The sequence below is a fragment of the Pelophylax lessonae genome (assembly GCF_965119305.1).
Source record: "Pelophylax lessonae genome assembly, chromosome: 1".
NCBI lineage: Eukaryota > Metazoa > Chordata > Amphibia > Anura > Ranidae > Pelophylax > Pelophylax lessonae.
In genome coordinates, this window is record NC_138768.1 from 655118832 (window position 1) to 655145340 (window position 26509).

A 26509-nucleotide genomic window follows, 5' to 3' on the forward strand; every position below is an offset into this window, starting at 1 on the left:
TCTCTCCCCTTGTTAAATGCATTATCACATGACATAACGAGACCGGAAGAAGGAGAAGCTGCCTTCATTTATGGATGGACCTGAAAGTCTGACCTAGATGATGGGGAGAGCAACTCAGCTCAGCTCTCTTCTCACCCTTAAATCCCCACGCTCCTCCCCCGTCAGAGTCCTTCAGCTCCCCAGAGTCCTTCAGCTTCAGCTATTTTTTCATTCCAGTAATACCACCATCCTGTATAGTCACAAATAGGTGCAGTGCTCTTCTTCAATAAAGTGCATTCAAATTATAATGAATAAATAAATATATAAAAAAAAAAAATATATATATATATATAGATATATATATATATATATATATTATATATCTATATATAATAAACTTACGTGAGTCCATTTTTTCTTTTAGGCTCCTTTCACACAGGCGGTGCAGATGACAGCTCGGTCTCCGTTCAGTGTGCAGAGACGGAGCAGTCAGATCCCCGCTCTCCTCTATGGGAGATCGGATGAGAACGGACCGCCTGTCCGTTTTCATCCGATCTTATCTGATCCGATCCTCCAGACAGATGAAAAGTAGGGTCTCCATCCATCCGGATTTCACGGAAAGAATCAGATCAGATAGCAGCGGATGTCAGCGGAGAGGTCTCCGCTGACATCTGCCACTATATAGTGCTACCTGAGAAACTGACAGGCAGACCGGATGTGAAAGGAGCCTTAAATATATATACACAGTCCATCAATAAATGATTCAATGTCCGTGAAAAAAAGTGCAGTCCCATACACCAGGAACTCTTCGGTAATTGCCTCTGATCTCTGCGGTGCCTTTCGCCCCTCCTATGGGTGTCTTCTCAGCTGCTTAAATAGACCTCACCAATTAACCACTTGCCGACCATCCACCGCAGATATATTGCGGCAGGTTCCCGTGAAACGACGCACCCATACATCGCTTCACGGGAGCGGTCGTGGGGGCGGGGATCTGATCGCTCCCTCGTGGGGGCGGGCATCTGATCGCTTCCCATAGAGACAGAATGGCGGTCTGCTGTTGTAAACACAGCAGACCATTGTTCTGTCACCAATCAATACAGGGCACCTGTGTTCCTCCTTTTTTAGGAACACAGGTCTCTGTGTTGATTCCATAAGCCCCCCCCCCCACAGTTTGAAAACACCCCCTAGGCATACATTTAACCCCCTTGATAGCCCCTGGTGTTAACCCCTTCCCTGCCAGTGTCATTAGTACAGTAACAGTGCATATTTTTTATGCTGTAATAATGTCACTGGTCCCCTCAAAAGTGTCAAAAATGTCAGTTAGGTGTCCAATCTGTCCGCTGCAATGTCGCAGACCAGCTAAAAATCATTGATCGCCACCATTACTAGTAAAAAATAAACAAAATTGACAAAAAATTTTCTCTTAGTTTGTACACTTATTGAGATTTTTTTTTTCACCAAAAATATGTAGCAGAATACAAATTGGCCTAAAATGATGAAAAGAAAATTATTTTTTTTTTTTGGGGGGGGGGAGAGGGGATTTTATACAGCAGAAAGTGAAAAATATTGTTTTTTTTTTTCCAGAATTGTCGCTTCTTTTTTTTTGTTGTTTATAGCGCAAAAAAAAAAATTTGCAGAGTGATCAAATACCACCAAAAGAAAGCTCTTTTTGTGGGAAGACAAACGACATCAATTTATTTGGGTACAGCGTCACACAACTGTGAAATTGTCAGTTAAAGTAACGCAGCACCGAATCGCAAAATCTCCCGGTGTTTTTTTTTTTTTTGTGGCTGACAACGCTATATCATACACCTCTTCCTTGAAATAACGTATACAGAACAGCAGGTCAATGATAGGATTATAGGGGTGCCAAAGAATAGAGAACAAATTGTTTTAAATATAAAACTTCACATATTTTATTTGGTACATGGTTAAAAATAAATTCATTAAAAATTGTTTATAAATGCCAGTTAAATGTTCGCAGTAATATATTGTATTGTATTGGACAGAGTGAAGATGAATAAATACACAAAAATGTATGTAACTGTAATGATATATATCATGTTGTCAGATAAAAAACTGATTATGTTGCATACATGTTTTTGCTTCGTTCATAGTTTGTTGACCAGTAATGGTCCCCTTATCCCCTGAAAACGCCAACATTGGCGAAACATGTGGTGATTAGACAATACAATACAACCACCTATTCATTCTATTACTGCTTATATTTAAAACAGTTTGTTCTCTATGCTATGGCACCACTATAATCCCATCATTGATCTGCTGTTCTGTATACATTACATATGTTTGGTGCAGTGCACTGTACATGCCACTTCTAAACCCACCCCCTGATCTGACCCCTGCCTCATCCCCATTTTCAGGAGCACTGATTTATAAAAGTTCCTTGGTATGAGAACACAAGCTTGTATCAATGGGAAAGTGCAGGTTGCTTTCAGATTCCTTTCACTTGCTCTTTGGCATCAGATTGAGACACTTCTGGGATAATTTAGAGTTCACCGACAGGTGCACTTGACTGCTTCAAGCTTCATTTGGATTTCCATTAATTTATACTGGGAGAGAAGCAGTTGTGAAGGGAATAAAAGTCCCTCAACACAAGCCGTTAAAGGTTAACTTCATCTTTCAGGCTGCTTCATATTACACACTCTGGATGTCTATGTTTCATATTATACCCATAATTAGGGTATAACAAAAAGCATGGTCAGTCTCTGTAGCCTCCCACCCTCTATTTGCCCCTTCCATTCCACACAACCAAATAGTTCATTTACAGGAAGTTGTGAATGAATAAAACTTCCATCTGCCACTGCAGCAGTACTCATCTTCTTTTTAAGTTGCAATACTTTTTTTTTTTTTTTTTGATTAACCCTAAAAAAAACAGGATAAAAAATGTAAGACAATGAATTATGAACTTTTTAATGAAATTCAAGAGTGGTCATGTCTCACCACTCAGAGGCCACTGATACTTCCTACAGACCTGTATCCCAAGGTATTTACCATGGCATGGACCAGTGGCTGTAGAAGTCTGTGCATTGCTCTACTGATCCACTGATTGCAGGCGCAATGATGATCAGGCTCCAATGTAATAAAATAATTGCAAATTTTTATTTAAATGATAATGGGTGAATATATTATTTTTACAAAAGGTAGACTAAAGCCCCGTACACACGTACCGATTGTCAGCCGTAAAGATTCGGCTGACGACCGATCGGCCGATTGTAGGCTTGTTAGTATGATGCTTCCGACAGCCGACAGCGCACTTTCGGCCGAAAAGAATCTGTCGTGCAGGCATTCAATTTTTTGTTGGCCAACACCAGAACGGCCGATTGTTCGCCAGTCAGTACAGAATTCGGCCGACAATCAGCAGATTTGCAAGACTGGGCATGCTCAGAGAAGAAAAAACACAGGGAAAGTTAACCATCACATGACATCACTTCTGCAGTCGGCGGACAAAATTCTTGTGCGGTCTTTTGCACTTTTCAGCGGACAGGACAGCTCTGGACAAAAGACGGCCGATCGGTCGGCCGACGATCGGTACGTGTGTACGGGCTTTTAGTCTTGAAAGAGAGAATTCAGTTGTACAATAATATTTTTCCACCTTAAGCCAAAGCCAATGTTACAAACCTGATGAGAACAAATGTCATGTAGGATGAGATTAATATCAATTTTTATAGTATTAAAGTCATTAATGTCCCAATATGATTCATTATCAGGATATACAACTAATTCTTTGACAGGTGTCCGAGAAATTATTCATATGTTAGCCTACAGATAGAAAGAATTTCAGTTCCTTAGGAGACTAGAAGGTCTATCCAACAGTGTTCTACCTAACAGTGTATCTGAAATCGCCATATTACTTGCTCTGATGAGAAATATGATGCACAGGATCTCCTTATGAGTTATAGATATGTTCAGACGAGCTATACTCTATAGGCTACAGCAATTTGTTAGCAAGTAGCAAATTTTTCCAGATATCATTACAGAGTAAGAGTACGTTGTTCTTATCCTTACTTGTTTTTATGTTCTGATAAAAAAAGGCTATATTCCATATAGTTTGGGAGTGTAAATCGATTAGAGCATTTTGGAACAAAATACTCTCTATGATCTCAGAAGTTGTGGAAAAAAACATAATTCCAAGTCCTGAGATGGGGATCTTGCACCTAAATATCCATGAGATACCTATAAAGTACCGAATAGTGGTCTTACATCTTTTATTAGCGTCAAAACTCTTAATCACAAGAAGATGGAAATCTCAGGAGATACCATCTCCATCTGATATTGTTACATTACTTAATCAGCAATGTGAGATGGAAAATATTATGGCTACTATAAGTTCGGCGAAGAAAATATTTGCGGTTAGATGGAATCCATGGCTAAACAATCTAAGATGTATGGTGACAATAGATTAGATAAGGTATGTGTGTTAATGTAAGGATTGCTCAGTATGAATGAATTTATTGATCATGAGGTAAAATGTGAATGGGCTATGGGGAACAGGTCTCTCTTTTATCATAAGATCGACGTCTAGTGACGATAGATCGAAAATAATGAGTATATATATATATATTATATATATATGGAAACCCCATTGTTTGACGGTTAAACTGAGTTGGATGGAAGTTTCCCCTTTCCTATTTCTCTCCCTGTCCTTTCCTTCTTACCTCTTCTCCCCTCCCCCCCTCCTTTTTTTTGAGGTAAAATGTTATGATCAATAATTTTATTGCAACATTTTATGTTGATATTTTGCGGTTTTTGTTTCTTTTGTGTATGTGTATTATCATTCTTTTGGAAAATTACAATAAAAGATATTGAAAGAGAAAAAAAAGGCTATATTAGCAATTTGGGATTTTTATGTAATAACCTTTCAATTTAAATTAACTATGATGTTCAAAAACTGGCAAAATAGTATGAGGCATCTGTTCAACCATGGCAGTTTGGGGGTATTCTGCACACTGGGGTTTATTTACTAAAGGAGCAAAGCATATTCATGTTGCAAGGTGAATTTGTACTTTGTAGAGTTAATTTGCTTTTATCTTAGTAAAGGAGATGAAGTCAAGTGAAATTTACTTTGCAAAGAATACCTAACACAGTTTTATGAAGTCAGCACAGCTTCACCTCATTCACCAACCTTAGTGAAAATGCACGTTGCAATGGAACACGCTCTATTCATTTAGTAAATCTTCCCCACTGTGTAGAGGATGTTCTTTTGCTTTGCCAAGAGCAATATTTTTGCTGCTTTTTTCACTGACCTTTGAGACTGATTAGATGGATAAAATAGAGGACCCCCCCCCCACTTGTAGCCTTCATTTTGAAAAAATGTCCTGGCAAGACACATACATTTTGTAGCCACCCTTTAGAACTACATCAGGGAGCAGCACCAAAAGTGTCAGCACTTGTGCCCGATTATGTAAATGTAGTACTGACAGGTACATAAATCTAACCATGTCTATAATTTCTCAGTACACTCATTGCCTTTCTCCTTGGCCACTGTGCCCGTCACACTGATAGATACATTGTGCAAGCTTCACCTCATTTACTAAATTCTGGAGCAACTGCACTTGCAAAGTGCATTGTCTATTTGCCTTTAGTAAATCCACCCCTTTGTATTTTGTGAATGAGTTCACATATGACAAAGGCTTCTGTGACTGGGGAGGAGGAGGGGGAGCGGCGGGCAAAGCAGCTGCATTAACTCTACCGTTGAAGATGCAGAGACCAAAAGGTCCAGTGTCAGGCTCCTGGAACTACAGCGATAGCTGTCTTACGGGAGATTTAAGCCCTTAGTGACTAAGGGTAAAACAAATGTTAATGCTTGAACACAATTTTGCAACTTTGACATGTCTTAGTAAATCTGTACATATCACAACTACTTTGTGTATCCAGGTGAATTATACCTTGATTTTTTCAGGACAAATTTGGCTTTCTTTTGGTGGTAAATGGTAACTGAAATCTCGTAAAAAAAAAAAATTATATTCAAAGGAAACCTGGCCCAAAATAGTATACAAAGACTTCTTTTTTTTAATGTAGCTCTATATTTCTTGCTATAGCTATAATATACCACCAAAGAACAACCCTTAAAAAAATCTCCTACTTTTGGTAATCGCAGTGATACCACATATGTGTATGTTATTTATTGTTTGTATCTTCCTCTTCATTCAGAAAGAAATTGCAGGGGCAGGCAGCACAGTGACAGATCACTGTGATAGCCAATCAGAGGCTATCACAGTGATCAGGTGACCTGGAACTGGGAGTCCCGGGTCCCGCACATTGGTGAGAGCCCTGTCTCTGTGTTGGGTGCGTGCTGTACAGTGCATTCCCAGCACAAAGAGAGGTAAGCATACTGTATATGTGGCTCCACCGAAAAAAGCCCAGTCCGGTAAGGCTGCATTTATGCGTACCATTGTCAGGAAGGGGTTAAAAAACCTGTCTGATGTAAAGAATAGAGATGAGTCCAGGAGTTGGCATGCCTGCATGCTGGAGTTCAGCTTTAAGGAAGCTAATGCCAGAAAAGTGCTGTTAGGGCTGTTTTAAGTTCCCGTAAATGTATTCTAAAATCCTTACAATCTCTTCTTCTAGTTCAACTGGACGGATTTATTTTTAGGAAAACTAGAGTTTGTAAATGCATTTATACAGTGGATAAAGTTAAATTCAGGTAATTTTATATATACCATTCATCAAAATTGTGTTACCAGTCTTATCGTAGTCAAAGCATTGCCATGCCCTGATTACATGTTTCTGTGTTTGACCTAGCCAGACCTAACAGAAATTAGTAGCCAGTAAACCTTGACATAAGCTCCATAATCATGTGATATGGAAAGCCGGGTTGTTGCAAACTTCAACATTAGAACGCAAATCGTACCCCACAGTACATAATACAGCAGTTCTCCAGTTATTTTTCTGTTCTTCAACAACTGCACATTTTATTCTTCTCCATGTAAGATCCAGTAAAAAGTTTATTTGCCAAAACGGAATGAACATATGTTAATGCTATAAAAAGAAGCCATAACTTCTTGAGAATGTCTTAATTAAAGAGAAATTAGACCCAGTCTACATGCAGGGATTATTTGATCTATTTTCCTGTAATTGCTCAGTAAAATGGGCAAGCATTAGTCTACTAATTCCCAGTACATTTTAGCCTGTAAACACTCTGTACTGTTAAATTGATCTTCTTGCTAAGGTAAAATGGAGTCAATAGCAGAGATGCTCCCAAAGGCTTTGTGCGGTACTAGGATAGTATAAATAACTGGGTTTAATCATAGCGGTGCTGTATTTTCCCAAAAAAGAAATCAGAGCACCATAACCTCATATTATAAACCTATGATTACGGTATATTAAAGTGGAGCAAAGTACAAAAAACACATTTTACTTTTGAACATCAATGGTTATGTACTAATTAAATAACGTTATCAAATACTTTCAGTATAAACTGCCTGAAATGTGACTTGCCAAAGCCCCTGCACAGAAGAAAATGAAGAAGAAGATGGTGATGTAGTGAGCTCTGCTGTATAGCACAATTCTGTCTAACAAGTTTTCAGGCACGGGGACCTGGATGGTAGGGTGTTAAGCTGCATGGGAAGGACTACCATAGTGTGATGATGTTCTAATGGTCCCCTTAGTAACCAGGTGACATAAAAAGCTGTAAGAGGGATCTACGGCATTACCTTTCTGGTTATGCTGGGTGTTAGGAGTATTTAAACCACAAGAGGGGCTTAAAGTGATTGTAAAGTCTCCTTTTTTTTCCAATGAAAATAACAAACATGGTATACTTACCTCACCTGTGCAGTTGATTTTGCACAGAGCAGCCTGGATCCTCCTCTTCTCAGGTCTCAGGTTTGGCTCTCCTGGCTCCTCCCTCCCTTTGAGTGCCCCCACAGCAAGCAGCTTGCTATGGGGCACCCGTGCCAAGTTACAGCTCTGTGTATCCATTCAGACACGGAGCTGCGGTTTGGCCCCACCCCTCCTTTCTCCTCATTGGATAACTGACTTTGATTGACAGCAGCGGGCACCAATGGCGCTGCTGCTGTGTCTTAGCCAATGTGGAGGGGAGTCCCAGATGGCTAAGGTCGTCATGGAAATCGCTGGATCTAGAGGGGGTTCAGGTAAGCATTAGGGGGGGCTGATGCACACACAAAGTTTTTCATCTAAATGCATAGTCTTTACAACAACTTTAATAAAATTATATACATTTTGGCAAGTTAAATATTGTAAATATAGATTTCCCTAACTGCCTAATGTCCCTTTTTTTGCAGTTTTTTTTTTTTTTTTTAGCAGCCTCTGCATTTTAAAGTGGTTCTAAAGGTTATAAATATATTTTAAATAACAAACATGTTATACTTACCTGCTCTGAGGCTCAGGTAAGTATAAGGGGGGTGCTGCACCCAGAAGATTTTTTACATAGGGCATACAATGCATTAGGATTAAAAGCCTTCTGCCTTTAGAACCACTTTAATGCTGAAAGGATTTTGCCTTATAAGATAATGCCACTATAACAACCATCAAGATGCAAAGGGGTACACTACCTGGCCTATTACATGAGGTGGTTCAAAGTTCAATGACTTGCAAAAACCCATAAAAACCAAGTAAGAATACTTATGCATTCTATTATAAACACTCTATATATCCATGGTTTGTGACCCTGTCCTGTGATTTATACAGAGCATGTAGGTACACTCAGCCCACTTCACTGGAATTGCCAGCTATCCAGGAATTTACAGACAATCTGTAAAAATGCATAGAAACTCAAGCTAAATTCAAGACAGCTATAAAAAGAATGACATTTTTAACAGCTCTGCATTTGTTAATGTATTAATACATGTCTTTTTAAATGTCCCGCCTTAGGGGACGTAACGCGTACGGAGGTAGGAGGAGCTTGTGACATCACCCACAGCCATCCAGCACAGAAGGATTTTATGTATCACGCTTTACATCTTGCACTGGACATAGTGCCAGCTCTAGTAAGCCTCTTTGATTATATTTCCAATAAAAGTCTTTTATACGGTACACACTATGTGCTGCTTCTTTATTCCTTTATACCAGGGATCCTCAAACTACGGCCCTCCAGCTGTTGCGGAACTACACATCCCATGAGGCATTGTTGACATTCACATACATGACTAGGCATGATGGGAGTTGTAGTTCCAGAACAACGTGAGGGCCATAGTTTGAAGACCCCTGCTTTATACATTATATGCTGATATTCCCGGTGGATATATTGAGAAGTCCAGTCATCATGTTTAGGAGTGTCCCTGTCAGAAACACACCCTCATCCTCCTATAAGGAAATGCTTGATTTGACCCGACTGCTAACCCAGGGGTCTTAGTTGGAGGTGAGAAGTTAGTGTGGCTGGTGAAGGATTCGCACACTGGAGCACATCTTGAATGTTGTTCTGATGCCTGCATGAAAAACTCCCACCACTTTACTAACATCTTTCTGACTTTTACAACTTTGAGATATTGATTGTATCTTGGGGAATGTTATGATATTTTATTTAGCCCTGCATTGTTTTTGTATGCAATATTTTCTCTCTGGGATTTGATATTCTGGCCCTGAGTGTTCAGTCGCTTATATTAGATTTACTGTGGGGGGCACTGATTTATTTTTATCTTACACTGTACAGCATAGCTCAGATTGGGGAAGGCAAAAGCAGCACAAGAAACCATTTAGTTGTGCTGCAGTGGAAAGAGCATGCTAATAGGGGGAGAAAGAAGAATGAAAGATAAGCTCATCAAACTACTAAATTCTTGTTTCACGGTCAAACCAAAAATTGAGAGAGGAGACCTATAAGTGTTAAAAATCAGGTCCTCTTCCCTCCAACACTGGGCAGGTAAAATAGCTCCCATGTATACATTTTATCTGTATATTTGTCTGTTTGTTTGAAGTTTTGTTTCAAGGTTGTCTGTAATGCCCACATAGAAAAAAATAATTGCGTGTAAAAACTGTGTTGTTTTCTTGTAGTAGTTTAGTATCAGAAGGTCAACGTTTTCATCACACGGAAACATGATGCACAATTAAAATGTATTTATTGAGGCCTCACAGGGAGCACAGATTGTCCTGTATATCACAGTGATCTCACTGTATATCACACTGCAGCATGATGTGAACATCATGATGTGAGTCATTACAGTTGCACAGTGATATACAATATCATTACTAAAGTATTAGAACGTGTTCAAACTGCAACTCTGGCAAAATACAGGGAGAAAGTGCTGTTTTCAGATAAGGCTGCGGCACATTGTGAAAAAAATCCAATGCCTTTGCGGTTATATTCTACTCTAATTTCAGAACACTGTTACATTTTTTTTTTTTTTTTTAAAGCATGGCAGCATGAGTTACTTCAAATCAAATGACATTATAGCTCAGGGGTCTTCAATCTATGGCCCTCCAGTTGTTCAAGAACTACAATTCCCATCATGCCTAGTCATGTCTGTGAATGTCAGAGTTTTACAATGCCTCAAGGGACGTATAGTTTCACAACAGCTGGAGGGCCGTAGTTTGAAGATCCCGTTATAGCTTAACATTTAGTAGGAATGCTATCTAAAACAATACCACCCGATCACTGTGGGTAGTTAAGTATTCCTATTGTAACATAGCAATAAAAATATTGTTAGCCGATTTTTGGGGCAGTCATCCTTTACTTAATAGTAAACATCAAATAAAAATGCAGCGCCAAAGATTCAAATAAAATTCCTTCAACCCAATCTGTGCACAATATGTGCCAAAATGATTATTAAAATCGGTGCTGTAACACTGTGCAGTGACAAAATATACAAACATATTAAAGAAAGTGCCAAAAAATCAGTAACTAAATAAATACAAATGTGATAAGTCCATATGAAAGCGTTTCATATGACACATTTCTTTAGTGAAATTCCACCATGTACTGCCAATACAGATAATAAAGTGCTGGTGCAAAAAATCCACATAGAAGAAAGTGCTGGTGCTCTCTTCCACCGGTGCTAACAAGCTGCTCAGCTTAACATCTGACTCATGTGTTACCAGTGAGTCAAGTGGAGCTGTTTCCCTCTAGGGATATCAATCAGAATACTGCTCACTCCTCTCCTCCTTCCTCTTCCTCCAAGATATATACCTCCAAAACAGCATATTCTTTTTGAGCAAAAATTTGAAACCAGGGTTCTTAATTCTCTGTACTCCTCAGCTTGCGCCTCGCTCCCCAACCAAGGCAGACGCGCCTTCCCATTGGAACGGGTCAGCTAAGAAAAGCCTACAGGCAACAGAAGGCATGAAGAGCACAAAAACTGGATGATAAAAGATGGGGGAAATGCTGCCCCATTTGAAAAATATGAACACTAGGTGTAACATGCAGATGGTTAGGTCAGAATTTTTGTGAATGGTTCAGGCTGGTGTTGGTGGTTGTGTAGGCACAGAAGGTTTGCTTAAGTTCCCCATAACAGTTAAACCTCTTTTCAGTGCCACCCTTGAGTATTGTTGCTGGCCATGTGTTCTCCTTATGTTTTCTCAATAGGTGTACCTTAGAAATGAGCTTAACACCCCCTTGTTCAGTTCGCACCGGAAGTCTCAAACATCGCAAAAGTTTGGACCCAAACCCTATTGAAGTCTTTGGGACCCGAATTTGAAAGATCAAAAGTCTCCATTTGGATGGCTTATATGCAAGATATTAATGTATATAACTATCAGCGCAATAATTTCAAAAAATGTGCAAAAAAAATAATAATATGTGCTGAATAAATCATGACACACTGTGTAAGGTGTCAGAACAAGCTGACAATATCCGGCTGCAAACACTGATTGTGTTCCCACTTCCCAAAACAATAAATATATAACCAAAAAGTGCTGCACCACAAAAATCTCTAGGAAGAGAAGGATAAAAAAATCTAATGCTCTCTGCTGGGATATAGTAAAATATTTTAATAAAGCCAATGCACTTACATACAAAGCATTTAACAGTGCATAAGGACAGCGGTTCCGTGTTGATACAGAGAGGATATGACGTCTGCAGATAGGCTCTGCCCCCTTATACGCGTTACGTCAGCGCTTGGAGGCATTGATTTCTTCAGTAGGGGATCTATATTCTTATGCACTGTTAAGTGCTTTGTATGTAAGTGCATTGGCTTTATTAAAATATTGTACTATATCCCAGCGGAGAGCATTCGATTTTTTTATCCTTCTCTTCCTAAACTGGGTAACTGATGTATGGACGAATGCCACTGGACTTCGGATGTCCCTTTGGTGAAATTCCTGTTAACCATCCTTTAACCCCTGAGGGGGACTGCTGCATTTGACCCTGGGTGATTCTTGGGTCAGAAATTAAGGTGAGAGACTTTGATTTCATGGTAGGGATGGATTGGAGCATGTTCACGGAGGTGGGGATTAGGTTAGCGATTCATTGGGACCCCAGCATAATTTTTTCACTTGGATTTTGATTTCTTGTTGCATTTTTAAATTTCTGGAATTAAGATATTCTGCACATTTAGGTGATTTTATGTACTTTGAGATTTGTTATCTGGCGCTGCACTTTCTGGTTATATATGCAAGATATTGGCTATAAAAAGGATATGGGGGCCTGGGTACTGCCCTGGGGACATATATCAATGCCAATTTTTTTGGAAAAAAAAATATATTTTTACAGGAGCAGTGATTTAATGATGCTTAAAGTGAAACAATAAAAATGAATAATTCCTTTAAAAACAGTGCCTGGGGGAGGGGGGAGGGTTCCATTGTACCATGTATAATACCTGCTGCAGCAAAACTGACATTTTTGAAGAAAAACAAAATGACATTTAATTTGCTGGCAATACAATACCATTGCCAGAAATACAAAAAATTTAACAAAAACTTTGTGGGGGTCCTCCCCAATCCATACCAGGGTCTTATCTGAGTATGCAGCACGGCAGGTCAGGAAAGGGGGGGGATAAGTGCCTCCCCCCTACTTAACCATACCAGGCTACATGACCTCATGGGGAGGGGGGGGGGGTGGGGCGTTTTTATTTTCACATTGTTCTATTGGCGGCAATAGTTTTTTTTTTTTTTCAGCTGTCAGCGGGGAAGCATGTTGACAGCTGATGACTCATCCATTGTTAAGGATGCCATGGTCGGCTTTCCGGCCCGCTCCTTATTAACCAGCTTTTCACTGTGCCCTAACTGGAATGCACTGTGCAGCGCAAATTCGGGTGTTTGCCAATAGATGCAAACACTTGAATGGATGAGTGATGTTTGGACTGAACTTTTTCTTGGCTCGAACCATTCACCCATCTTTATTGTACCTATATCAAGCTAAACTCTTGTTTATAAATCTTTCTTTTCTCTGAATGCTATGTTGGATGGAGAACTACCTGGCTGGAAATAAATGAAATTGATCATTTACATAGGTACTAAGTTTACATACTTGTTGCTAAATCTAAAATTGGCCACAAACCCTTCAATCTGATTCTTCAGTCTTTATACAATCTGCTTCAGAATTTTCCAAATCTATGTAGTTTAGGAGCCTACCATAGAAAGCCATTAGATTTTATTCAAATCAGACAGGCCCTTGAAGTAAATAGCAGATCTAGCAGATATAAAAAGGATGGTATAATCAGATTAAAGGTGACTGTATAGCAACTGTACCTTCAGATCGTAACGTGAGGCCAGCTGTTTTCCCAAATTCCCCTGCAAATTCACAATTTATATAAAAACACACACAAACATCTAAAGACCACAGAGGGATATCAAAGACAAAAACACACTCTCTAAAATGCATAATAAAAGTCAAAGCCTGGTACTTGCTTTTAAGATTTTTACGAACCATAAAAAAAACAAGGTTACCTAATAAATATTAGACATTTACTTCTAGTAAACAACGTGTACCCAGCAGACTAAACTGCTAAAAAATATTTGCACAGGCAGTAGATGATCAGAAATTAACCTAAAAAGTGTGGAACTATAACCAAAATTTTGCATTTGCTCTATAAACTGTACTGTTTAATGAAATCAAACTTAAAATTACTTACTTTCGCTTTTCTGTCTCAAACCTAGTGAGAAGTCTCCTGAGGCCGCCACTCTTAAATCCCTGAGAATGTGCTGCTGGGGCTCCAGTGGTAATGACATCATAGAGGGCATCTGGAGGAGAAAAAAAAAAAACATATAAGCACGTATTCTGAGCACAGCCAGGCAAAGAAAGAATAAGTCCTTAGTCAATGAAAGAGAGAGAGTGCATCTATATTACTATCAAGTGATTAATTAGCCAGAGCCAGCAGGGCCTGAAAGTTGGGGGATAGCTAGTTAATCTTCTGCTGAAAGTATGTCTAACTAGATTTTAATAGTCACCAGATCCCTAGTTACATCTTTATTTTGCATTGCAGCGTGAACCAATATGTTATAGTTTGCCCAGTTAGTAAAGAAATGTTTGAATTATGCATTAATTAAATGTAAATGAGACATTGCTAAGTGTGCATATTTGTCATTATGTACAAGACTGCCTTTGGTCTTTCAGAAAAGCAAGATGCTGAGACAGGCAGCAAAATCCTAAAATGGGAAAACTTAAAATACAGCAATGAAAGTTTTGCTTAAGCAAAATAAAAACTTTGGTTTGCATGCAAACCTTTAGATAAATAATGTTAATTAATACTGTAACCTTGACTTGATCATTTAGCAATAATAAATCTTTCTATATTATTAAAAAGCAATATTAAAGATTGTAAAATTCTGTAACACAAATGATCACACCTATAAGAGTCCAGCATATGGATGATTAGGGCCACACACTGCACAGATCAGCACTATTTCTGCAGCAGGTACCACCAGGTGTTTTCAGTCAGTCATAAAGAAGCCTGAACAAATCAATAACAGGCTAATATTATCCATGGCTGTCCACAGCTGCTTGCATGTAATCCTATGTGGAGTTATTAGCTTAAGGAAGAATGTGCACACTGTTTGCAGACAGTTTGCGTCCAGGGGCACACATCAATCCCTTAAACACAGGTCAATTGCGCCATGTTTGAATACAAGTGAATAGCCATTGTCAGTATCAGCCGGTCTTTGTATTGTACAGGTTTCTGGCTGTTCAGAAACACTAGGTTATGCATGCCACAGAAATACGCTGATCTGGGTGGTGAAATGGCCCTCAACAACTGTGTGCACGAGCCCTATAATTTGAATGCAGCTTTAAAGAGCAAGTCCAGGCAACAAGAAACATTAGAGAACCATTAACACAAGCAAAAAAAAACTTTGCATTTGTGCTTAACTTTGTCTATAGATGTAATAAATACAAACATGGCTGCACCTCTCCTGAACGGCTATGGATACCTAGAATCCTAGAATTACAAAGATAATTTTCAGTATTCAGCCAGTGTGGGCAAACTCATTTATTCAGAGAGGTCCAAGGGGACAGGTAAATCTTAGTAATTTGGTTACATGGCTTTTTCTTAGCATATTATATCTAGTGAAAATTTTATTTTTTTTCTAGCAAACATCAACACCATAGAAATGTATCACAATACAAAACAAACCACAAACACAAAACAAAAATGTCAAACTAAACACAACCTTACAGTGGGGATTGAAAGTTCGTGCACCCCAGGTCAAAATTTGTATTAATGTGCATAAAGAAGCCAAGGAAAGATGGAAAAATCTCCAAAAGGCATCACATTACAGATTAGACATTCTTATAATATGTCAACAAAAGTTAGATTTTATTTCCATCATTGACACTTTCAAAATTACAGAAAACAAAAAAATGGTGTCTGCAAAAGTTCAGGCACCCTGCAGAATTTATAGCATGCACTGCCCCCTTTGCAAGGTTGAGACCTGCCAGTGTCATGGATTGTTCTCAATCATCTTCTGGGAAGTCCAGGTGATGTCAATCTCAAAGGTTTTAAATGCCCAGACTCATCTGACCTTGCCCCAACAATCAGCACCATGGGATCTTCTAAGCAGTTGTCTAGAAAACTGAAAATGAAAAAAAGTTGACGCTCACAAAGCTGGAGAAGGCTATAAGAAGATAGCAAAGCGTTTTCAGATGTCAATATCCTCTGTTTGGGATGTAATTAAGAAATGGCAGTCATCAGGAACAGTGGAAGTTAAAGAAAGATCTGGAAGACCAAGAAAAATATCAGACAGAACAGCTCACAGGATTGTGAGAAAAACAATTCAAAACCCACGTTTGACTGCACGATCCCTCCAGAAAGATCTGGCAGACACTGGAGTTGTGGTGCACGATTCCACTATAAAGAGATACTTGTACAAATATGGTCTTCATGGAAGAGTCATCAGAAGAAAACCTCTTCTACGTCCTCACCACAAAAATGAGCGTTTGAACTTTGCAAATGAACATATAGACAAGCCTGATGCATTTTGGAAACAAGTTCTGTGGACCGATGAGGTTAAAATTGAACTTTTTGGCGGGAATGAGCAAAGGTACGTTTGGAGAAGAAGGGGCACAGAATTTAATGAAAAGAACCTCTGTTCAAGTTAAGCATGGGGGTGGATCAATCATGCTTTGGGGTTGTATTGTAGCCAGTGGCACAGGGAACATCTCACGAGTAGAAGGAAAAATGGATTCAATAAAATTTCAGCAAATTTTGGATGGTAACTTGATGCCATCTGTGAAAAAGCTGGTTAAAGAGAGGATGGCTTCTACAAATGGATAATGATCCTAAACACACCTCGAAATCCACGGGGGATTACATCAAGAGGCATAAACTGAAGGTTTTGCCATTAGGGATGATCGAACTTTTGAAAAGTTCGGTTCGACCAGAACACCCGAACTTCACGAAAGTTCGGCCTGGATTTCAGAACCCCATTGAAATCAATGGGACCCGAACTTCTGTAATCAAAAAACACCATTTTTAAGCCCTAAAACCCAATAAATGCCCCTAAAAAGTGCCTAGGGTTCTGGGTCATGCCCCATTAACTATTAATCACACAAAAAAAAGTTCTTAAAAATTGTCATTTTTGATAAAAAAGCCAATTATTGAAAAATTAAAAAAAAAAAAAAAGAGATTTTTTTGATTTTTACTTTGGATTTAGTATCTGGGGGGTCTAAAAGGTGTGCATGTGAAGTTTCAGCTCTGTAGCATGTCCAGAACCATGAAAAAAAAAAAGATAATTTTTCAGTAGAACAGGGATGTGGTTCGGGAGCCTCCTTTAACTTTAACACCTATATGATCTTTTTTTCTGGTTCTGGACATGCTACAGAGCTGAAACTTCACAGGTACACCTTTTAGACCCCCCAGACACAAAATCACACAAAAAAAGTTCTTAAAAATTGTCATTTTTGATAAAAAAGCCAATTATTGAAAAATTAAAAAAAAAAAAAGAGATTTTTTGATTTTTACTTTGGATTTAGTATCTGGGGGGTCTAAAAGGTGTGCATGTGAAGTTTCAGGTCTGTAGCATGTCCAGAACCAGAAAAAAAAAAGATCGTTTGTATTAGAAAACTTTAAGCACAGGAATATGGCTTCTCTGCTGTAACACCTTGCCGGTTTAATAGCAGGCATTTTTTTGGGTTCTTTGCAGTCAGGAAAAACATCTGAACTTGTGTATAGTAGTACTGTGCACAAGTTCTGATGTTTTGCCTGCCTCCAAAATTCCCCAAAAAATGCCAGCAAAAACACACCTGGGCATTTTTTTTTTGACGCTAGCGTTTTTTTTTTGGCATTTTTTGGGGTTCTTTTGAGGCAGGCAAAACATCTGAACATGTGTATAGGGGGGATATATAGACATATATGTCTGAATATATACCCCTAGACATATATAGGTGTGATAGTAGCAGAAATAAATGCTTGCGCTAATGAAATCATTTACAGTAATATATTTCTGCTACTATCACACCTATATATGTCTAGGGGTATATATTCAGACATATATGCCTATATATACACCCTATACACATGTTCAGATGTTTTGCCTGCCTCAAAAGAACCCCAAAAAATGCCAAAAAAACGCTAGCGTCAAAAAAAAAAATGCCCAGGTGTGTTTTTGCTTGCATTTTTTGGGGATTTTGGAGGCAGGCAAAACATCAGAACTTGTGCACAGTACCACTATACACAAGTTCAGATGTTTTTCCTGACTGCAAAGAACCCAAAAAAATGCCTGCTATTAAACCGGCAAGGTGTTACAGCAGAGAAGCCATATTCCTGTGCTTAAAGTTTTCTAATACAAACGATCTTTTTTTTTTATGGTTCTGGACATGCTACAGAGCTGAAACTTCACATGTACACTTTTTAGACCCCCCAGATACTAAATCCAAAGTAAAAATCAAAAAATCTCTTTTTTTTTTTTTTAATTTTTCAATAATTGGCTTTTTTATCAAAAATGACAATTTTTAAGAACTTTTTTTGTGTGATTTTGTGTCTGGGGGGTCTAAAAGGTGTACCTGTGAAGTTTCAGCTCTGTAGCATGTCCAGAACCCCAAAAAAAGATCATATAAGTGTAAAAGAGGGGTCCCACCATCCCTGCTCTACTGAAAAATTATCTTTTTTTCTGGTTCTGGACATGCTACAGAGCTGAAACTTCACAGGTACACTTTTTAGACCCCCCAGACACTAAATCCAAAAAAAGTCATGCCTGCCTCCAAAAATGCCCGATAAATGCAAGAAAAAGCGCCGTAGAGAAGCCGTATTCCTGTTCTAATAAAAATTATAAGAAAATGCTAATTTTTGGGGGGTTCTGGACATGCTACAGAGCTGAAACTTCACATGTACACTTTTTAGACCCCCCAGATACTAAATCCAAAGTAAAAATCAAAAAATCTCTTTTTTTTTTTTTTTTTTTTTTTTTAAATTTTTCAATAATTGGCTTTTTTATCAAAAATGACAATTTTTAAGAACTTTTTTTTGTGTGATTTTGTGTCTGGGGGGTCTAAAAGGTGTACCTGTGAAGTTTCAGCTCTGTAGCATGTCCAGAACCATAAAAAAAAAAGATCGTTTGTATTAGAAAACTTTAAGCACAGGAATATGGCTTCTCTGCTGTAACACCTTGCCGGTTTAATAGCAGGCATTTTTTTGGGTTCTTTGCAGTCAGGAAAAACATCTGAACTTGTGTATAGTGGTACTGTGCACAAGTTCTGATGTTTTGCCTGCCTCCAAAACCCCCCAAAAAATGCCAGCAAAAACACACCTGGGCATTTTTTTTTTTGACGCTAGCGTTTTTTTTGGCATTTTTTGGGGTTCTTTTGAGGCAGGCAAAACATCTGAACTTGTGTATAGTGGTACTGTGCACAAGTTCTGATGTTTTGCCTGCCTCCAAAACCCCCCAAAAAATGCCAGCAAAAACACACCTGGGCATTTTTTTTTTTGACACTAGCGTTTTTTTGGCATTTTTTGGGGTTCTTTTGAGGCAGGCAAAACATCTGAACATGTGTATAGGGGGTATATATAGGCATATATGTCTGAATATATACCCCTAGACATATATAGGTGTGATAGTAGCAGAAATATATTACTGTAAATGATTTCATTAGCGCAAGCATTTATTTCTGCTACTATCACACCTATATATGTCTAGGGGTATATATTCAGACATATATGTCTATATATACCCCCTATACACATATTCAGATGTCATGTCTGACATCAAACATGTCCTCAAAAAAGCACTGGCAGTGGCAGCCCCTGCAGCATTAAAAAATGCTTGCTGGTGAGAAGCCACATACCTGTCCCGAAGCAGAGAAATGATCATTTCTCTATAGCGGTCACCCTGCTATGGAAGGGTTTTGTCACCCTGCCATAGCAGTCACTGTCAGTTAACCCTACACTACACTACGGTCCCCTGACACTTAACACTTTCCCTACAGAAACTAAATTTTTGAAGCTAACTTAAGTGTAAAGGAGCACTCTAACTACACTAGATATCCCTTTCCTCACACTAAAAATAGCTAAATGACACTTTTAAAGTAAAATTAACAGAACTGCTTCCACTCTCTTCCATGTCCAGTATAACAATGCTGGGAATATGGCGGGGGCGATCTTATATACTGGGGGGCGTATTCACTAATGATTGGTCTAGGGACCCCCTAGTCACTCCAATCACATTCCTAGCATTCTCCTGCCCCCTCAATTGGCTTTTGCTAATGGTTCTGGTCCAATCACGGGCTTTTAAAGCCCATTTCCTGAAGCATTGCATTTTGGGCGGTTCTGGTTGCCGAATTCCGAACTTTTTGGGCAAAAAGTTCTAAATTCGGCCGAACCTCGAACACCCAATGTTCGGGCCGAACCGATGGTGGACCCGAACCGTTCGATCATCCCTATTTGCCATGACCTTCACAATCTCCTGACCTCAACATAATTGAAAATCTATGGATAGACCCGAAAAGAGCAGTGCGTGACAGACAGCTCAGAAATCTCAAAGAACTGGAAGACTTTGTAAGGAAGAATGAGCAAAGATACCTCAAACAAGAATTGAAAGACTCTTGGCTGGCTACAAAAAGCATTTACAAGCTGTGATACTTGCCAAAGGGGGCAGTACAAGACATTAACTCTGCAGGGTGCCCATACTTTTGCAGATGCCATTTTTTTGTTTTCTGTTATTTTGAAAGTGTCAATGATGGAAATAAAATCTAACTTTTGTTGACATATTATAAGAATGTCTAATCTGTAGTTTGATGCCTTTTGGAGATTTTTCCATCTTTCCTTGGCTTCTTTATGCACATTAATACAAATTTTTACCTGGGGTGCCCAAACTTTCGATCCCCACTGTACATATTTAAAACATTACACATTCTAATATATCCCATCCTTCTGGTCCAGAAAATCTTTCATACTCACCAATTCAACAGCACCAGACCAGGTATATGAAGCCATTTTGCCCAAATCTTTTGAAATCCGTTTAGTGCTAGCCCTTGCTGAAAAGTCCACTATCTCTGTTTCAAATTTAAATTGACTACTGATATTCATTCAATCACTGTCAGTAGATGTGGCAAAATCTGCTTTTGTGCAATCAATTCTAGCTAGAAACAATGTTCTATATGGTCCCATTCTCAAAATTAACTTCTCAGATTAAGTTGATTTTCTAGGCCCTCTAGATACCCCAAAATACGGATGTAAGGATTCTACATTACATTTGGTAAAACAGTATTAACATCTTGAACACCAGCTTTCCAATATCATACCAACTTTAGAAATCTCCAAATAGGACATATATAATCTCACAAGGCCAGTCCACATCTAATACAATTAGGGCAATCCTGAATGCCAGCTTTCTTTCATAAAGTGAACGGGAAGTTTATTTAATTCATATTTCATTAAATATCTATACATTAGTATGTTGTATACAAAAGAAATTATCACCCTTTTATGATAAGACAACAATGCATCCTCTAACATTGGAATCTTATAAAATTCCAGAGATAACCTATTCTAGGAGCCAATCTCTGTATAGAAAATATTGGTACCACTCGGAGACAACAATAAACAATCCCAATCTGTAGTACCTCTATTAGATCTACCTCTCCAACTAATATAGAGGGTGGATCACTCTACCCTAGCCCACAAACTTTTGCACCTGTGTGGTTATAAATATCCATGGGTTAGGGGTAGGTATACCTCCCTCATCAGTTTGATGCCTCAAAATTAGTGATGTTATCAGTTCTAAATAGATACCTAGCTGTTCATTTGATTATTGCCTTTAAGAAGCAATGCCCTACTTTACCTTCTTATTCCCATGTTCCTCTCCAGGATTTCTCCAGTGCCTCCTTTCCTCTGGAACATGGTTCCTCTTAAACAACCCAATCAACCCGACATGTTCTGCTTTATTCAAAGCAAATCTTTTTTTTACTGTGTAGCACCCTACAGGTACTGTAGGTGCTAGGTAAAATATAGTGTGCTTTGTCTGCCTAACAGCAGAGCCATGATTTCTTTTGGTCAGGTAGGTTGTCATGGCTCCCACTTGTGTCTGCTGAGAGGGGAGTCTCCCCACTAGCCCTGTGAGAGGCTTTTCATTGGGCAGTGGAGGAAACCCAATCAGAGACAAATTCAGGCTTGTAACTACCCCTGAAGGGTTTTTCCGCAGAGAATTCTGGGAGTGGGTATAAGTTTGAGGGAAGTGCATGACTCATTGTCTTTGGCGGGAAGCAGAGTCCCAGGAGGGAGAGTACGGCTGTCTCTCCTCCTGTCAGAGGAAGCAGATGTCTCTGGGTGTTGCCTGAGAATCCAGAGGGTGCTGAGTTGAGCTGAAGGGAATCCGGTGTGCCGAGAACCAGCGGAGAGAGAAAGGGGTCCAGTCCCAGGAAAGCCTACAAAGGTTGCGAGTACTGTGGATTGCCCCTGGGGGTCTGCCTAGTGTCAGAGGGGCCCACTCCGGAGGAGGTTCTGGGGATCCAAGTGTCAGCTAGTTGTAAAGGGGGTGCCTGGTCAGAGGACCCTGAAGTTAGAGGGGGTACCTAGTCAGAGGGCCCTGAAGGGCTAAAGGGGGGGCCTGCAGTTTGGGCCCTGAAGAGTCAGTGTACAGTGTGGAGTGTACCAGTTGAGAGTTGCAAAGGCACAGGAATTTACGAAAAGCTGGAGGGAGCTGTTCAGTGACTTTTGGAGCAAAGCAGTGTCTTAAGTCAAGTATTCTACAGTCCTGGATTTTCTGAATTAAAGTCGAGGTTCCAGCACAGCTTGCAGTGTTACGTATCTGCTTTAACATCCGAGATTTGTTTCACAAGTAGACCTTGGAGATATACTTTTAAAGTTAGCCCAGCCAAAAAAAAAAAACTATAAATTATAATTATTACAGGATAACAACCCTAACCAATAGGGTTTTAATCTTCAAGGATGAGAAATTTCTCTGTTATTGCTTTTAAATTGTATTAGCAATGGGAAGTGATCAGAAATACCCCTAACCATAACTTCAGTCTCATGAATTAATGATACCTTTTTAGGAGAGCAAACTGCTAAATCTATCCCAGACAACGTTGTATGCATTTTAGAGAACAAAATTATTTTTCTCTCTCCAGGGTGTTATATGCACCATATATCTAGTAATCCAAGCCTTTGCAGTAACTTGCCAAAAGAAGAAAGACAGCTAGGAGACTTTACCCCAAGAGGAGTAATTATTCATATCAGGAATTATAACATTATTAAAGTCTCCTACTACAAAAAGAAACTCATTGCTTATCTGAAATACATTTAGAAAGGAGTTTTATCACTTCACTACAATATGGCAGGGCAATTCAAAGGATAGGTTCACCTTTTGCAGCATGTTACACATTACACCAATATTTAATGTGTAGAATGCAGCAGCCAGTGAGCTGATCTGGGAAGGCTAGCCATAAAACTGCTTAATTTTTTTTTTTTTTTTTTTTTTTTTATACATTCCTTACTTCGGGCTGGTTCACACCAGGAACACAAGTAAGTTCCTGTGCAATTCATTTGAATAGGCTGAAATTGCAGTGCACTAAACCAAAAGTAGTGCACGCACTATTATAAAAAACGCACTGCAACCAGATTGCATACTTCTGTACCATGCGATTCGTTGCAGGCAAAGGCACTGCATTTGCGAACTGGGGTTAGGGTGTCATGAGCATTGCATTAACACCCACTGCAGATCCCAAGTGACATGGATTTTGAACACGGTACTGGAAACGTGCATGGAAACTACACCACATTCTGGTGAGAACAGGCACTTAGTTAAGGAACTTACAATAAATGTGTTCGGTAACACTGCATCATATAAAAACAGTGATAAGGAATATACAATTGACAAAAAAGATATTAAGACTTCCATGACATTTTATTGACACTTTAAGTTACATAACGAATAAGGAAGCAAAAATATTCAGCTACAGCCACCATTGCTCACACCAAGTGAGGAACAGCAGAGACATTCCAAATGTAACAGAACTTGAGCAGTACATTACTGCACAGGTAAATTACAGTATTACCTTACTTCAAGGGTCAGCAACCTGTGGATCACGATCTACCAGTAGTTTGCAGACAAGTGACTGCTAGATCTAGGTCTGGGCTTGCTGGCCCGCCATTCCAGAGCATCAGAGTGCAATGCAGATTAATTACTTGTAAATTTGGGGCTATAGTAGGGAGGAAGAGCCACATAAGCCGATGAGTCCTCTGTAGTGCCAGCACCTGTCCCATGCGGAGTGACATTAACTGCACTCCAATTCTTATCCCTGCTAAAGGTCTCCAGAGTGGTGCCAGCAGGAGATCTTCAGGTCAGTGTGAAGCAATACACCGGGCATATTAGTATATGGCTGTTTTACACACTTTAAACCCAATGATTTCCATGCAAAACATGCAATTGCGACATGGTAGTACGCCAATTAGAGGTTTAAATCAGGTGTGAGGAGGTGACACTGGGAAACAAAATGCCCAGTGATCTTTGACTTCTCCCATGTTGTTTCATTAGAGGTACTTTGTACTCCACAAAATATGTTCAACACCCCTGAAGACGGATAACCTCCAGAAACGCGTCGGGTGTATTCATTATTACCATATGTGTCTTTGCCTATGTACCTGTATACTCATATGATGATGTAATTTTAGGGCTAGCCACCCACATGTTGTACTATGTAATTTAAGTCATCTTTAGTATTTCCCATTTCCGTTTTTTATACTTGTGCAAAATAAAATTGAATTTTTTTATATAAAGATTACCGCTTTTTTGATTAGATTAATATCTCAATTATGATTTAAGTCCTACTGGGGGTTTTCCCTCTTTGTTCCTATGTTTCAGGATGCGGTCTTCTTAACTAACTCCATATTTCCCCAACCAGCCCTCTTTAATTTTGAAACCCAGAACAATTTGTTTTAAATTCTAGGGAAAAAAAGTCTTTATTAAATATTGATTGAGAATATGGAAGCAGCATAACATGATCCACCTCACAGCTGATAAATATTCTAGAGTGTATTTATAAAGACATACACAGGTCAAAATACTCGTACATGTTCTATGATGCCATTAAAAGGACACAGCACTTGATTTATCAATATTTACACTCAATACCAATTTTTTAGGGTCTGCCACGAATTGTAATTCAGAAGGGTATAGGATTTGTAAGCCACAAGAGAAGTGGCTTACATGCCTTGCCAGATTTCCATGAAATGTCCGGTGGATGCAGATAAATGGCATTATATATTGTGTCCGGATATTGATTATGTGCTCTTGTCAGTAATGCATGTATATTACATTCAAGTGTCCCAAAGGACTTGAGAGTGTAGCTTGAATTATATGTTGAGAAATATCTTTATCATATAAAATCTGCTACGTTTGTATGTCTTTCTTTCTAATGCTACAGAATAGAATACATTTTATAACGATACATTTTAGTTATCTGGGACAATGTGAAATGCCAATTAAAACAGAGCCTTAATCTTTACTGCTTCCAAAATGAAACTAACATTTCGAAGTACAGTGCTAAAAACCTTTGACATCAAATTGATGCTTTATTGACTATGGTATTAGTATAAAGCAGTTCTGTTTCTCCATATCGGACCCAAACTTCATTTCTGTTTAGAAAGGGTATCATCAGCCTGCCTGCCGGAATACAGTGCTAGGTAATACACTAAGAATCTAATAGTGTCTTTTTCATTGATTGCAGTTTATTTCTAAAGTGTTTTTAGGTGTGTTTTACATATGGTGCAATTCATCCTCATGGAAGTCGCTGGAAACCATGTGAAATTGGTAGATGTGGACAGTATTTGGATTGTCTCCCTGTAAACAGCACAGTGTCATTTCAGGCAGTCCAGCTGTCATCTCCTGCATTGCTGACTTTAGACCTTGGGGGACCCGGAGCAGTTCAAATTCAGGGGCTCCTCAACATAGAAATTAAATTATATGACCAAAAAAAAAAAAAAAAAAAATTTAACTGAAATGAATGATAAAGCCATTAGGTTTCCGAGGAAGACACTTGTCTGATTTTGTTTCTCAATTTTATTGGCTGTAAGAATACACATTACACAGTTAATTAGAACTGGCAAGTCCTACATCGCAGGTATATATATCACACTACAAAATGTCTATATTCAACTAACTCAGTGTTTCTCAACCTTTTGTCAGTCAAGGCACCCTTTAAAAATTATGGACAATCTTGAGGCACCCTTTAAAAATGGACAGTCTCGAGGCACCCTATTCTAAAATGTATAAACTTTTCTAATAGTTTTACATAATGCAGTAACATCCACACATGTAGGACACCCAAACTTAGAGAGGAGTTATTCTTCCAAAGCAAATACACTTTTGCAAACTGGTACTGACTAGTAGTATTACAATGTTTCTCTCCTCCCTTATTTTTTCTCCTTTACTCAGCTAATGTGACCACAACACTAATGGAGAAGGGCAGGGGAGGGTCAAACAGCAAGAAGGTTGTAATGATGCACAATGAAAACCTATGGCCTTGTGTAACTAAAAGGCCGGCTTTATCCACATGCTGGCTTGTATACAATTTCTGGGCAACTTTTAAGCATTTTGCCAAGGCACCCCTGAACAGAGTTGTATAAAGTACTCGAAATTTCTACTTGAGTAAAAGTACAAGTGCTCGATCAAAAAGTGACTTGAGTAGAAGTTGAAGTGCTCGCAGAAAAAGTTACTTAAGTGGAAGTACTAAAGTATTCAACATTTTTTTTACTTA

At 38.9% G+C, this 26509-nt stretch overlaps 1 protein-coding gene across 4 annotated transcripts in view; it reads right to left on the reverse strand.

Annotated features, from left to right (window-relative positions):
• Positions 1 to 26509, reverse strand: part of INPP4B (inositol polyphosphate-4-phosphatase type II B) — a 944562-nt gene that overhangs the window by 188997 nt on the left and 729056 nt on the right. For all 4 annotated transcript variants that reach the window (XM_082244155.1, XM_082244154.1, XM_082244153.1 and 1 more), the window contains one exon: positions 13959 to 14067. In XM_082244155.1, the coding sequence (XP_082100281.1) occupies positions 13959 to 14067 (109 nt within the window). The remainder of the gene's footprint in view (positions 1 to 13958; positions 14068 to 26509) is intronic.